The 16,250-nt window shown below is 38.9% G+C and overlaps 1 protein-coding gene across 4 annotated transcripts in view; it reads left to right on the forward strand.

The window, feature by feature from the left end:
• WDR19 (WD repeat domain 19) overlaps nucleotides 1–16,250 on the forward strand; it is a 57,474-nt gene that overhangs the window by 4,855 nt on the left and 36,369 nt on the right. For all 4 annotated transcript variants that reach the window (XR_011048495.1, XR_011048496.1, XM_068404276.1 and 1 more), the window contains exons 4-10: nucleotides 1,498–1,623; nucleotides 4,898–5,013; nucleotides 5,588–5,703; nucleotides 7,457–7,537; nucleotides 9,793–9,905; nucleotides 11,175–11,348; nucleotides 12,182–12,252. Coding sequence is in view for 2 of the 4 variants with exons in the window: in XM_068404276.1 (XP_068260377.1) it covers nucleotides 1,498–1,623; nucleotides 4,898–5,013; nucleotides 5,588–5,703; nucleotides 7,457–7,537; nucleotides 9,793–9,905; nucleotides 11,175–11,348; nucleotides 12,182–12,252 (797 nt within the window). In the remaining 2 variants the exon portion in view is untranslated. The remainder of the gene's footprint in view (nucleotides 1–1,497; nucleotides 1,624–4,897; nucleotides 5,014–5,587; nucleotides 5,704–7,456; nucleotides 7,538–9,792; nucleotides 9,906–11,174; nucleotides 11,349–12,181; nucleotides 12,253–16,250) is intronic.

A 16,250-nucleotide genomic window follows, 5' to 3' on the forward strand; every position in this document is an offset into this window, starting at 1 on the left:
GGAGGATCCTCTACTGTCATGTGGGTTGGTGAGGGTGGTGTGAAGGGGAGTCTACCTTACTGATGGACACTGATAGCACTACCTTATCAATGGACAGATGTGACCTTTTCCTTCAGGGAAACATACAACATCCAAATCAGTTTTAAAATAATGTTGTGTTCTCATGGCAAGGCAAAGAGGAGAAAAAAACTTCTATGATAACCACATATCCTAAAGGCTTGTCAAAATAATTAACGTCTGCTTATGGTAGTTTGAATAGTACTGACTTTTTGAGGCCCATCAGCAAATCTTTGACCTAGATTAGGTAGGTCTTTTGAATTCTTATTTCCAACCCTTTGCTGTGTTTGAAGAATAAATTCTCTCTAATTATTACTATTAGAATAAAACTCAATTTTTGTGATATACAGTTTAAACAGAAACAAGTGTGCTTATGTGGAGGCTCGCCCCCTCAGGCCAAACTTTGCTTCTTTATTTGTTGGTTAACTGTTAACCAGCTGCAGTTAACTGCTGGACCTCTCCTTGCATAAGAATGGAGTTCAGAATGTCAAATATTCTCTGCTGTAATAGTTGATGTTATAAGCATCTTCTTAGCATTATGTTAATAGAATTTGTTTTGTTGATAGAATTTGTTTTGTTTACTACTTATCAATCTGCATTTTTCCTTATTTTTTTTGTTTTTGTCCTTGTTATTCCTGCTCTTGATGTTCTGATTGGCTGTTAAGTGTTCATGGGTCTGTTTTGGGAATAGACCATACTTATTCTCTCGAATAAACTGCTTAGGTTTTAAAAAGAAAGAGAGGAGAAACTAGAACTGAAGGCTTACTGAATTAGCTTACAGTAGGACACTTTTGAAATTGCTTCCGTTAGGAGTTTTCATTTGAGTGGTAATGAGAGTGAAATTTTTCGCAGAGATACTTTTTAACCTGAAAATATCAACTTACTTATCTAGGAAGAAAAGAGTCGTGTCAGATGGCATAGGTTCTTAGCCTGCAGTATATGTTGCTTTAAATATGTGTTGTAAACAACACTGTTTCCAATTCACTAGAGACTTGTGGGTAAGTCTGCTGTTCTCTTCATTCTGGGAACTATTTGCAAATAGAGATTTTTCCTGCTTCTGCATAGGTTTTTTGTCCAAGTTCGTTACGCTCGTTGAACTATGAGAAAAATAATCCCAACATTGAATACCCTCTAGCAAAACAGAACCTTACAGGGGATTTTCACTGTGTCTTGAAAAACAAGGTGGCAGTATTTCAAGTACTAGGTAGCAGTCTATTTTTCATGACCTTCCTTTCAGCCTCTGTCATTTCTATGAGATTTGAGTAAGGGTGTGGTTGCTATAAAAGTACACTTTACAGATAAAACTGCAATCTGTTAAGAGTTTGCTTGGGAGGGAAAAGGAAGGACAGGGACTTCAACGGAATAATTCTGGCTGTTTCTGTCCACTTACAAACATATTTTAACATTATTAGTGAAAGTTGTCTTTTTTTTTTCCTTCAGTAACTGTGTTGCTATGGACTGGGATAAAGATGGAGATACTTTAGCGATTATCACGGACAAATCTAGTGCCATATTTCTGTGGGATGCGAACACAAACAAAACAAGCCAAGTAGACAGTGGCATGAGGTAAGAAAGTGGGGTTTTTTTTGGTGTGTATTTGAAGACTTGGACCACTGTGGCTTGTTGATGTGGAATATGTATTGCAAAGATCGTGTTTTTATTGGAGTCCTCATAGCACATATACTGTTAAACTAATGTGCTACAGTTTGTTGCTAAATTCTTTTCAGTATGATTTGCTGGCTTTGAAGTGTTTGTTCTGGGTGGGGGTTTTGGGGTTGATAGGGGTTTTGTTTCTTTTTACATTATTAACAGTGCCAAAGTCCCCAGAGAGCTTCTCTTCAATGTTTCCACTTTGTGGTAGCAACAAGGACGGGTGAATTTTTTGTGTATCTGCACCAGCTACACTTTCTCCAAAGTATTTCACACAAGAAAAAGGGAGCTTAAAAGTAAGGGAACTTATTTTAGTGGTGCTAGGATTTTTTCCCCTTAGATTTATAAGGAGACTAAGATGCTGCTCACAAAGCAGACTGGTTTAGGATAGGAGGAGATATCTAAGGCAATCCTACTCAAAGGTTCAAATCCCTACCTTTCTGAATTTGACCACAGACTGAAATCTCTCCTGAGGCCTACATAACAATCAACCATTGGGTTAACAAATAAGCTTGGTTCAACAGTGAAACTTTCAGCTGCTTTGAATCTATTCCGCTGAACTATTGCACTCTACATAACCATTCTATCTGTAGGAAAGAGAGTGGAAACGAATCTGTCCCATGTTTGTTAGGGCACTTACCCTAAGAAACACCACCAGAGAAACAGCTAATTTTGGTTAGCGCTGCTATTTTATTTACTTGAGTTGAGACAAACACTTCTTCTGATGTAACCCTTCATTTCTAAATTTCCTTTGTGTATGTTTTGGGGTTTTTTTTGGTGGTGTGGGGGTTTTTTTTTAGGTAGTCAAAGATACCAAAATTGGAGTGTTTTATCCATTAAATCAAAAAAATTCAGTTCAGCTGGAAAAATTGGGGGATGGGGGTTATGTTGATTTCTATGATGGTAGTTTTTTCCAGATTTAGGTTGAAAACTCCATGTCTGGAATATGGAAATATTCCGTATTTCCATTAACATGTACACTTGTGCTTTGTAAAATTCATTTGGAATATTGGATATTTGGTGATGGGATATTTCCATATGTTACAGCCTGATATCGTATATGCATACGTTGAAATGGAACTTAAACTGCACTGAAACAAAAAATAACTTCCATACAAGTTATTCCACTCCTGAAAAAGTAAAAGATTTGCACTTTGCACAAAATACACAGTGACTTAACCTGTACATGATTTAATAACGTTACTTTTTGAAGATTGTTTGTTGGTAGAATGTTGTCATGTTAGAAAACAGTTTCAAAACAAGCAAATGATTGTACATACAAATGAGAAATTTAAAGTGATTACTTCTTCCTACTGTCTAACTAATTATATGAAGGACAGGGAACTGCTAGAGAGAGTCCAGCGCAGAGCCACGAAGATGATTAAGGGGGTGGAACATCTCCCTTATGAGGAGAGGCTGAGGGAGCTGGGTCTCTTTAGCTTAGAGAAGAGGAGACTGAGGGATGACCTCATTAATGTTTATAAATATGTAAAGGGCAAGTGTCATGAGGATGGAGCCAGGCTCTTCTCAGTGACATCCACTGACAGGACAAGGGGCAATGGGTGCAAGCTGGAACACAGGAGGTTCCGCATAAATATGAGGAAAAACTTTACGGTGAGGGTGACCGAACACTGGAACAGGCTGCCCAGAGAGGTTGTGGAGTCTCCTTCTCTGGAGACATTCAAAACCTGCCTGGACGCGTTCCTGTGTGATATGGTCTAGGCAATCCTGCTCTGGCAGGGGGATTGGACTAGATGATCTTTTGAGGTCCCTTCCAATCCCAACATTCTGTGATTCTGTGATTCTGTGATATGTAACATTATATAGACATCTTGTTTAGGTATTTGTGGATTACTCAGTTATTTCTTAGTCATTATATTTTTGTCATTGTTTATTAGTTATTACATATTATCAATAATATGCCTTTTTAGCACAGGTGTTATAATGATTACTGTTTATAATCTTCTTTTCTAGTGGAATACATCAACGATGGGATAAAATTTATTTTTTTTTGGTAAAGTTTTCCCAAGCAGGGGTTTGGGGTTTTTTCATAGGTCAGTTTTACATTATAGCTATTTATATAATCAAAGCAATTTATGAAGATGTATATAGACGCTATATTGTGTGAAGGAATAGACAATATTGTACCTCCTTTTCATGTAAGAACAAATACTTGGGGGGGGGAAGAGTAACTTGCCAGTATGCAAGCAAAAAAGAACATAGAAGGTACTTTATCAGAATGGAGTATGTGGTTATTGCAATTCCTTCATGATCTTTCTCTCTAATATCTGAGGTAAATTGCTTACTGGAGGCAGTCTCGCTAGAACAGTATATATCAATTGAAGTGCCTAATCCTTCTGTTGTCATAGTGTTATTGCTTAAGCAGAATAAACACTAAGACATACAAATGGAGTGATAATCAGGCTTTTCTGGTATCCTTCTCTTTTTGAGATTAGAAAAGCACAAACAAAACCCCTCACATGCAAACCAAATATATATTGAAGGTCATTTCATGTGTCAATTAATATCTGAAATTTGTTTCAAATTGCTATTGCATGCTTACGGCAAAATTTAAAAAGGTGGGAGAAGCATTAATGGAAATAACTGCACTAATTAGAAAATTCTGATTAAAATTGTTTTGCTTAAGAGGCTTTTTTTTTTAATGTGATGTGTAGTATTTATCTGTGTACCCTTAAATATACACCAAAATAGCTCTTGCTGTATCTGAAACTTGAAGTTAAGATGATTTTCTTTCTTAGTACATTGACTATAACTATTCAAGACCTATTCACTTGGAGCTGGCTGAATTCACTGGGTTATTGAAGCACAAAAAAACAACGCAGAAAGTGACTGGAAAATTTCATGTACCTTCATAGTATATTTGAGTGGTTTTTAAAGCTGCGTATTTGGCCAAATTACCCATGATTCTATCAAAGACTGTTGATGTTTGCAGACATATTTCCATTTGTACAAGTCTTATTATATTACCTCATACAACTTTTCATTACTTTCACTATTTTGCACACACTTAAATAATTCTGATATTTGTAGAGAACATTTGCTTAATTTAAAAATTCGTCTTGGTCTGTGTGATTTCACAGAACTTCAAAACAAATATGCAAAATGGTTTTGTAAGTAAGCACATTAAAGGAATCTCTACTATACAAAGTAAAATTTTTCTTTATTTTAGGGATGCAATGTCTTTCTTATTATGGTCTCGAGTTGGAACTTTACTTGCTGTTGGAACAACAAAGGGAAACTTACTGATATATAACCGTCAGACTTCTCGCAAGATTCCTGTTCTTGGTATGCGTTGGTTTGAAACTAAGCTTGCACATGTGAAAGTGGAATGTTGCTAATATACTTAGATTCCTTTTTAGTTCTGTATATGAACATGCAAGTCAAAAACGTGCTCATACTCAACTTGCACCTTCTGTTTTGTTGTAGTCACCAGAGTATTTTTATAGTATGGTAAGTTAAAAATATATATACACATACCTGATACTGCCTCATGGGAAACTTATGTTATCTTTCTTGCAAAGGATTTGTGTCGTTGTTCTTGTTGCTAAGTTACTTTTTCTTACCTGCTTAGGGTATCTACCTCTGGGCAGAAAGGTTACGGATATAGCACAGTCCCCAGAAATTTGATGCAAAGAAATGAAAGAACAGGGGCTGTGCAAGTTCTTATAAGGTCAAAAGACTTCCCTCTGGGAGTAGAAGATTTTAAAAAAAGAATGACTCTTGAATTTGTAATTGCTCTGATAAGTTGTTTCACATTCTGACAATCTGTGTTTGAGTGGCCAGACAGAGCGTATTTCCATCCCAGATTTTTTTTTGTTGTTGTGTTCATTTGTGTTGTATAGGTTTCTTTCTTTTTCAGGTAAGCACACTAAGCGGATTACTTGTGGTTGTTGGAGTACTGAAAACCTTCTGGCTCTAGGCGGTGAAGACAAAATGATTACTATAAGCAATCAGGAAGGGGATACTATAAGACAGGTAGTATTTATAACCCCCATTTGATTTTAAGGCATCGTTAATACTCCTGGTTCCTGTGAAAGCTGAGACCTATGGGAGCTTATGCCTTTTCAATTCTGCTGCTTTCAAGGACAAGGAGCCTTTAGGAAACCTCATGTAGGATGAGGGCGTACCTAAACAACTGAGCCTCTGTGTTATGCAACGTGATTTATGATATTAGAGTCTCTGCAATTCTGCTGTGGTCCAGTTTAAACATGCTTCTCTCATCCTTGATCCTGATCTGTATCTGTTACAAGAGGATCCTCTGAGTGCAGTCTTAGGTTGACTTGCCCAGTAGCAGCACAGGACACCTCTCACATGACTGTTTATAAGGTCTTTAGGAAGTACTTTTAGTGTTGGTTTTGCTTTAGATTAGTTAAGCAAAGATCTTGCCTCTGATGTGCAAGGATTACCCCTAGGCTGGACCTCCATTGCATTGTTGAGAGGCTGATGCCAGTGCTTCCTCCAAGTACACTCAGATTCTCTAATCAAGCATTGTTTGTTTACATACATCACAGTCCTTCCAAGCAATGACAGTTGCTGCATAATGTGCAAATGAATATAGTTCACTTTTTTAACTTCAATGAATAGTGTTTCACTCAAGATTTTCAAAGAACAAATCTTTCATAGTTCATTTCATATGCTTCCATCTTTATGTCTGAAGATCACAATTGGAGAAGAATACCCTAACAAATTTATTAGGGTATGTCTGTGCTTTAAACTAGCTGGCTTAGGTAGTAGAAGTGGTGTAGCTGAGACAGCAGAGACCTAAGCAAGACTTGCTTGTGAGGTTTTTGTAGCCTCATATTGACTACAAAAGCAACTAGATTGCTATCACTACCTAAACCAGATCAGGTATGTTCATATTAAAATGCATTGTAAATATTTAACTTGTATGCCTTATTCTTGGTCTTCCTTCTTTGAATGTGCATTGGAGTGACCTTGTTTGTACCACTTCAGTTAGTACTCTCTATATAATATCATCTTGCAAGTTGTCTTCCTCATCTGGATCTTTCCTTCTCTATTTGGATTTGGATTTCTAACTGTTTCCTAGGTATTTTTTCAATATATTCCATGATAACATGTCATTATGATCCAAACCAAGGTAATGTTTTCTCCAACTTTTTTCTTAGTTTTTGTACAAAATGCAATAACAACATGTCCTGGTTTTGCTGGGATAAAAATTATAGAATCAATTTTCTGTTACATTTTGTTTCAGTTTGTGGCCAGCCATGGTATGGTGATCAAGGCCATTAGCAGTGACAGCCGGGGCAGCTGACCCAGGCTGGCCCACAGGTGTATTCTATAACATTAACATTACGTCCACTATAAATGGGAAAGCTTGGTAGGGATGGGGGGGTACTTTGCTCTGCTCTCTTCTCCCTCCTCTCTTCTCAATGGTTGTGATCCTTGGAGGAACTTGTGACCACTCTATGGGCTGAGTATAACTCTGTGTCTTTTGTATTGATACTGGTTTTCTTATTTTATTAATTCTGTTTAAATTTCAGCCTGTGAGTCTCCCTCCTTTTCCCAATTCCCTTTCTCAGCTGGGGAGAGGTCTTGGGTGATAGAACAACTGGTTATTGTTTAGCCCTGGGTGTGGGCTAAACAGAGACACAACACTATCTATATATCCTTAACACTAAAATGTACAGTGCAGGAATAATGCAATTACTTATCATCAGTATTTGATACATTAACTGTTGATTTCTTAATCTGAACTTCTTTGTTGCAGACCTCAGTGAGCTCAGATCCCAGTGATATGCAGTTCTCAGTTATGAAGACTGATGAAAGAATATCAACCAGGGAAAGCACAGTAAGAAGTCAATACAAAATACTTCAAAAAGCATTAATCTGATGTTTCAGGGTTTCTCCTGACAACCAGTATGGGCCAGGAAGCAATTTTTTCATCCTTGACTTAAAATTTGGTGTTGAAGGTTTTTTTTTTCTTTTCCAAAACTTTCCTTTGAAGTAAAGCCATAGCCCTTTGTTCATTAAGGATGAACAGAGTGCAGTGGTTAGCAATATGATAGGTAGCAGAGCAGTTTTGCAGTGGTAGTTAACATAATAGATGGAGATGTGTGCAGGGACTTAAATACATACAATATAAACATATCACAGTATATGCCATGTGGCAGATGGAAATGGAGCAGGATTGTCAAAATTGCAGCGATGCTGCCTTTCAGAGGGCAGATTTTCAACTGTCAATTTTAGGAACAGATCACTGCTTTCTAGGTTTTCATCTTATGCAAACCTCAGCATCAATGAGAATAAAAGCCCTCGTGTCAGTCTTCTGATGTGAACAGTATCCTGTCTCTGTCTAAATGGCTATGGTTTCATTGTCTTTCTTGAATGAATCAAAGTTCATCAGATCAGTCAATGGTCAAGTACAGAAAAATGGGGTAATGGCAATTATTAGCAGAGCATATTATTAAATGATCAGCAATGAAATACCATGGCAAGACAGAAAATCCATGGATAGAAGGATGGTACTGTGGTAGAATTCATCCAGATCTATATACTTGTACAACATAATTAAATTCTTACAGTCATATTTAATGTGTAGAGTATAGATGTCAAGAAGGAATTTTTCCCCATGTTTACATTGACAGGGACCTTTGGGAATTTTTTGCCTCTCTGCATGGAGTGAAATGTTTTCTACTTCCTAGGGAAATTTAATTAACAGATATTTTGAAAATGCGTGAACAGAGGACTTAAGCCTTGATTTCTTCTGCTGCTTCCTGGGGCATGCGATAGCCTAGGCTTTGCAGGTTTTTTATTACAGCTCTCAAGTTTGCTGTAAAATGTTACGGAACATTCTGTAATTCTGTAGCTCTTGGTGTTTGCGCTTGGATGATCTGTCAGCAACTCTAAACCACATAGCATTTATTGTCTAGGTGTCTGTTGTTGGGGGGAGGCTTGGCTTGATAACAGTCACTTCCAGGCTGTTAGTTATGACATCAGAAAAAAAACAACCCTGCAAGTTGGATCAAAATAAGTAGTACTAGAGTTAACATCTTACCCTGCAACATAAAATAATTCCTGTAATTTCTTAGAGGAGTTTAAGAAATAGTATTTATTAAAAACTTCATCATTAAGCTGCAGTGGAATTACAAGCAAACTGTTCTAAAAGGCAGAAAACGTACTTTTTATATTTGGGGTAACTTTAGGAATTACAGGTCAGAATTTGAGTTAGAAATTCTGGATTAATGGATTTTTAGGTCAACATATGCCTTTTTTCTCAGTTTGAAAATACCAGCTTTGTATTTCATTCTTCCAGCTCTTGTTTTAGGAATAAATTATTTTCTTCTTTTTAGACAAGGAGAGCTGGAACAGAAGGTAATTAAAGTAAACTTGTAAATAGCCCTTCAAAGTGTCTTTATCAAAGAATAAGGTGAAACAAGCTGCTCCTCCTTTTTCTAAAATGAATGTTTTGCTCTTGCCTGATAATAACATACACTCTAGTAACAAAAATAATCTTTAAAAAAAAAAAAACCAAGTTCATCCTGTCTTCTACTATGAAGTCCAACATCTCTATGGGATTCATGAAATAAAACACACTCACCTAGACTGATATCAAACTGTAAATATTGCACGTTTAATACACGCTGAACAGGCTGTTGCTTTTGGAACTTTCTCTCTTTGAAATCTGGGCAAGTTACTTGAGATAGCAGTGTTGTGATAGTCTTCCCTTCAGCCTCCCAGATAAAAATTCTGTGGATCAAAAAACACGTCATAATTCAAGTGAGAGTAGTCCAACAGGATAGCTCCATGTGACCTGCTGCCTTTTCCTCTGAGGAAGTGGAGCTGACTTAATGCTTCTGTAGGGAAGAGTCTTGAATATGAGATGTGTGTTCTGGTGGGCTTGCATTTAGGTCTGTGAACCACTGGCTCACAAGGGATATATCCTGAAATTCTCTTCCACTGTTGATAAAGATGCAGAATTCAGATCCAGGGGATTCTTAAGGAGTATCGAAAGTCTTAAATCTCATCTTTTAGTGAAGATGCAGAGCCTTATTTTAAAGTGATGCCATTCTTATCAAGTTAATTTTTCTTTTCATTCATTGGCAGGTAAGTGTAGTGGTCGGCAAGAAGACTCTCTTCCTTTTTAATTTGAATGATCCTGATAACCCAATTGATCTGAAATTTCAGCAGCCTTATGGCAGTATTGTAACCTACAGATGGTGAGCAGACCTTTCTTAATGAAGCATTCTAGTATTAACAAGCTGAAGATTTTCACAGTAGTTCTGATAAATGCTGGAAATTAAATCATATATCCCTTGCTTACACTGGATTTTTCTTGGATGTTTTGTAGCCTTTTTAGTAATTCTTTTCCAAATACAAAGTCGTCTACATTTTGTAATTGTTTTACTTACAATTCAATGGCTATAAAAGCTGTATTTTCAAATATGATCACTGTTGATATGCTCGCCTTTAGAACACTAATGCTGTTGCTGTCCTGACCGTAGATTAAACTGGGGGTTTTATAGGTTGTTTTCTGTTTGGATGAGTAACTGATGGAAGAGCTAGGGGTAGAGTTGTATCCTACAGCTAGTTTGTTGGTTTACAAAGTTGTGCAAAGTTCTGGTAGCCTCCCTGCTATGTAATCCAATTGGTAATGTTCCTTTGAAGAAATCCCAAGCTAGAAGTTTCAGCTCTGTACCCAGAAAGTAGCTGTACTGCTTCTATATCTTTGAATCATGACACTGTGTCTTTTAATGCCTGTTCAGTCAGCATGGAATTGACATTTATCCCTCTACACTACAACTGTGTAAGAAAACCTGTAGCTTTATGCTTCTTCATTTATGGTCACATGTCTAACAAGGCATACCTGGACTGTTCCACTTGCAATGATTTTTTTGCAGCTAAGCTGATGAGATATTGTTTGAATTCAACCTTACATGCTGTAACTATTTCTGCCTTAACCTCATTATTTCTACTTGACACTATGAAAAGTAAACAGACTATCTATCCACAAATACAGACTGTAGCTTTGGTACTTCCACTCAGTTTGCAGTAGTATGCCATAAGGGCACAGTGACTGGCATTATTATTTTTAGCATAGCTTTGGTGGGACCAAGTCAGCCAGAATCTTGAAATGGAAGTTTCTGTCTTCTGGCATGCTTATTCCAACGAAGATACCAGAAGTCTTTCCCCTGGCATCGCTGCCATGTATGCAGCTAAAGTGGCATTATAGAATGTAGAAGAGAGAATAAAGACTTATGAGTGAACTCTGAGCACGAGCATGGTTTTGTCTTTTAAGAATCTTTGGTTGTTTTTCCCTTAATCTATTTTACATTATATTGTTCTATTTTTTATATATAAATTCCCATAATTTGATTATTGTTCCTATTAAAGGGAGGAATTGATGGTTACCCCAGTAGTCTGAAGAAAATGCATTTTGCGTATTGCATAAATAAATCTCTTAATTGTTGGGGTTTTTTTTGTAACAGGTATGGTGACGGCTACATCATGATTGGTTTCTCACGAGGGTGTTTTGTAGTCATTTCTACACACATTCGTGAGATAGGTCAAGAAATCTTTCAAGCTCATAATCATAAGGATAATCTAAGCAGCATTGCTATATCACAATCGTTAAACAAAGCTGCATCGTGTGGAGACAATTGGTAAGTGGTAGTTTTATACATAAAGAATAGAATTCATCTCACATAACTGTAGTTATTACGCATTAAAGCTAGGCTCCTTAAGGCTTCAGGGCTCCCTAAGAAGTCAGTGCAGAGAAGGTGAGATGAATTGCTCTGTGGAACTACCTCTCTGCCTAAAGTTAGGAGAAGCTAATTTTGACCAAAATCTCTGCAATTGTAATTAACTGTATTGTAATTAGTTGTAAACAAAAAAAAATAAACTTTAGTATAGATTATTCCTTTTGATTCTTTCTTTTTCTACTATGTTACTTGGCTAAAAAATGTCCAGATTTCTTTACTATGATTTATTGATGGACATAAACATATGCTTAGCAATAGGAGAGCAATTGATTTAAAGCTGTACTGAGTATGCTGATATCCTGATATCCTCCTCTCTGGTGTTTGGTCTTACCTGCAATCTATATAAAAGTAGAAATGTGTAAGCAATTAAGGAAAAAAATAGTTAAAGAGACTGGAGGTTTTCCAAGGAAAGTGTTTTTAACCTAATCTGTATTGTAACCGGTCAAAAGAGAATAATAGTGTGTGTTTCCCTTCCCTGGGTTCTTTCAAATTGGATTTGTGCCTTTTCCTCAAATTTTAGTTCTCTGAGCAAATCTTTCTGTACAGTGATAGTGATGTACTATTTAGAGTGACGGATAACAATGAGTGTGTATTGCTCTTTAGGAAACGGAAGGCATTTTGCATTAGAGCTCTATTTTTTGCTCCATTAGGCTGTCTTGATTGGGTTGGGTTTCTTCCAGTTTATGATGACTGAGATTTATGTTAGTGAGAATGACTGTTTATTTTTGTTTTAGCATTAAAATCCATGATCTATCAGACCTGAGAGAAATGTATGCCATAATAAACTTGGATGATGAAAACAAAGGTATGTTAACAGAAATTTTTACACATTAAGTAAAACAGAATTTTGATGGTGACTGTTTACATGAGTGAAAGTACTGTTGTTGGAAAAACTGTGTAAATATAGAATTTATAATAAATTCCTTCTTTCCCAACTTGTATTTATTAGGTGACCCATAGCAAAATGGGAACATATTTTATCTGTTCAAAGTATAGAGAAGTACAGCTCTCAGAATATTTGATCAGTTAGTGTTTTGGTTTTTTTGAATCTGTAATACAGTATATTCAGATTACTAAAATAATATACTTAACTGGTGTCACGGTTTAAAGCTGGGCCGGCTATTAACCAGGTGGCAGATGCTCTCTGTTAACCCTCTCCCCCCCGCTAAGGGAAAGGGAAAAGGGAGAGAGACTTATGGGTTGGAAAGTTAAAACAGTTTTAATAAACTATAATAATGAAAAAGAGTATAATAACAATAATAATAGAAATAATCAAATATATACAAATATATACAAAGCCAAGATTGAGAGCTTGGAAATTCTCCTCAGGCAAAGTTGCTCCCCCAGCACGGGCAGAGGGGAAAATGCAGTAGCTCCCCCCAGCACAGGCAGAGGGGAAAATGCAATAGCTCTCCCTGCCATCACACCTACAGGCTTTTAACTGGAGAATTGGCAAAGCTGGTACCAATCAGTGGGAGACAGGAGGGCCCCTCCCTCCTGGGCCCCACCTCCAGGAGGCAGTGGGTTAGTGATAAATAGGAAAGTGAGAATGACATGTATGGCATGGAATACCTCGTTGGTCAATTCTGGGCCACCTGCCCTGTCTGCTCCTCCCTGCAGGTGCGAGCCCCCTTCAGCTCTTCACTCATAAGCAGTGAGGAATTTAGCAGTGACCTTGGTTTCTCTAAGACTAATTGGCCTGGTTTGGGCCAAACCAGGACATTCCACCCCTTATTCCATACCATTCACGTCATACTCGGATCACCACTACCTTTTCATTTTCAAATATATATATGCATCACTAGTTTATGATTCATCTCTATACAAAAAGTTCATTAAGTTCATTTGGTTCAGGATTGTGGGTTTCCATCTGGCTAGCAGTCTCAGCAGTCTCTCTGGCCAGCAGTCTCTCAGCAGTCTCTCTTTTGTCATGGTTCGTGCCCACGGGTTGCAGGTTCAAAATGTCAGACTCGAGGAGGTTACTGGACGCCACTTGATGAAGCTAGCTCCAGTCTCATCACCACTGTCTTAACCTGAAAGACACTTATGCAGCAACAACATACAGTTCAGAATTAAGTAGTCTCACCCAGAATCAGATCACCTTCAGGGACACATCGGACTTCACCATCTTGCAACATCACCCACCAAGTACATCCAGGTCCCTGAGCAAAAGCAATCCCACGAATGGGTTTACCTTTGCCCGTTGCAGGAAGAATCCAGACAGTTTTTCCTGACAGATTCCTTTCATGCACCACAGGGACTTTATCTCCTTCTACTGTATGTAGAAGGTCTGACTGAGCAGGGCCAGCTCGATTGATAGATCCCCTGGTGTTAACTAACCAGGTAGCTTGTGCCAGATGTTTATCCCAGTTTCTAAAGGTTCCACCCCCCATTGCTTTCAGGGTAGTTTTTAACAGCCCATTATACCGTTCAATTTTCCCAGAGGCTGGTGCATGATAGGGGATGTGATATACCCATTCGATGCCATGCTCTTTGGCCCAGTTGTCTATGAGACTGTTTTTGAAATGAGTCTCGTTGTCTGACTCAATTCTCTCTGGCGTGCCGTGTCGCCACAAGATTTGCTTTTCAAGGCCCAGAATAGTGTTCCGGGCAGTGGCATGGGGCACAGAGTATGTTTCCAACCATCCGGTGGTCGCCTCCACCATGGTAAGCACATAGTGTTTACCCTGGCAGGTTTGAGGGAGTGTGATATAGTCAATTTGCCAGGCCTCCCCATATTTATATTTCAACCACCGTCCCCCACACCACAAAGGTTTTAACCGTTTGGCTTGCTTAATTGCAGCGCATGTTTCACAATCATGGATAACCTGTGCAATAGAGTCCATGGTTAAGTCCACCCCTCGGTCACGAGCCTATCTGTATGTTGCATCTCTCCCTTGATGACCTGAAGTGTCATGAGCCCACCGAGCTAAAAATAGTTCACCTTTATGTTCCCAGTCCAAATCTATTTGGAACACTTTAGCAGCTTGATCCGCTTGTTGGTTGTTTCGATGTTCCTCAGTTGCCCGACTTTTAGGTACGTGAGCATCTACGTGACGTACCTTCACAACTAGTTTCTCTAGCCGAGCAGCAATATCTTGCCACAATTCAGCAGCCCAAATAGGTTTACCTTTGCGCTGCCAGTTGCTTCGCTTCCACTGCTTTAACCACCCCCACAAGGCATTTGCTACCATCCATGAGTCAGTATAAAGATACAGCCTTGGCCACTTTTCTCATTCAGCCATGCCTAAAGCCAGCTGGATGGCTTTTACCTCTGTGAATTGACTTGATTCACCTTGTCCTTCTGTGGCTTCTGTGACTCGTCGTATGGGACTCCATACAGCAGCTTTCCACTTCCGATGCTTTCCTACAAGACGGCAGGATCCATCAGTGAACAGTGCATACTGCTTCTCATCCTCTGGTAGTTCATTATATGGTGGGGCTTCTTCAGCACGTGTCACCTCCTTTTCTGGTGGCATTCCAAAGTCTTTGCCTTCTGGCCAGTCCATGATCACTTCTAAGATTCCTGGGCGATTAGGGTTTCCTATTTGAGCCCTCTGTGTAATTAATGCAATCCATTTACTCCATGTAGCATCAGTTGCATGATGGGTAGTGGGAACCTTACCCTTGAACATCCAGCCTAGTACTGGTAATCGAGGTGCTAGGAGAAGTTGTGCTTCAGTACCAATTACCTCTGAAGCAGCTCTAACTCCTTCATGTGCTGCCAGTATCTCTTTTTCAGTTGGGGTGTAATTGGCCTCGGAACCCTTGTATCCTCGACTCCAAAATCCTAGGGGTCGACCTCGAGTCTCCCCTGGTACTTTCTGCCAGAGGCTCCAGGTAGGACCATTGTCCCCAGCTGCGGTGTAGAGCACATTTTTAACATCTTGTCCCGTACGGACTGGTCCAAGGGCTACTGCATGCACAATCTCTTGTTTAATCTGTTCAAAAGCCTGTCGTTGTTCAGGGCCCCACTGAAAATCATTCTTCTTTCTGGTCACTTGATAAAGAGGGCGTACAATCTGGCTGTAATCTGGAATATGCATTCTCCAGAAACCCACAACGCCTAAGAAGGCTTGTGTTTCCTTTTTGTTAGTTGGTGCGGACATAGCTGTTATTTTGTTGATCACCTCTGTCGGGATCTGGCGACTCCCATCTTGCCATTTAATCCCTAAAAACTGGATCTCCCGGGCAGGTCCCTTGACCTTGCCTCTTTTTATGGCAAAACCAGCTTTCAAGAGAATTTGGAATATTTTCTCCCCTTTGTCAAAAACTTCTGCTGCTGTATCACCCCACACAATGATGTCATCAATGTATTGCAAATGTTCTGGAGCTCCACCCTCTTCTAGTGCAGTCTGGATCAGTCCATGGCAAATAGTAGGACTGTGTTTCCACCCCTGGGGCAGTCGATTCCAGGTATACTGGATACCTCTCCAGGTAAAAGCAAACTGTGGCCTGCACTTTGGTGCCAAGGGAATAGAGAAAAATGCATTAGCAATGTCTATGGTGGCATACCACTTGGCTGCCTTTGACTCCAGCTCGTATTGAAGTTCTAGCATGTCTGGCACAGCAGCACTCAGCGGTGGCGTAACTTCATTTAGGCCATGATAGTCCACAGTTAATCTCCATTCTCCATCAGACTTTCGCACTGGCCATATAGGACTATTAAAGGGTGAGCGAGTCTTGCCAATCACTCCTTGGTTTTCTAATTGTCTAATCAGTTTATGAATGGGGATCAGGGAGTCTCGATTGGTGCGATATTGTCGTCGGTGCACCGTGGCAGTAGCAATTGGCACCTGTTGT

This window comes from Nyctibius grandis, chromosome 6 (assembly GCF_013368605.1).
Source record: "Nyctibius grandis isolate bNycGra1 chromosome 6, bNycGra1.pri, whole genome shotgun sequence".
NCBI classification, from domain to species: Eukaryota; Metazoa; Chordata; class Aves; order Nyctibiiformes; family Nyctibiidae; genus Nyctibius; species Nyctibius grandis.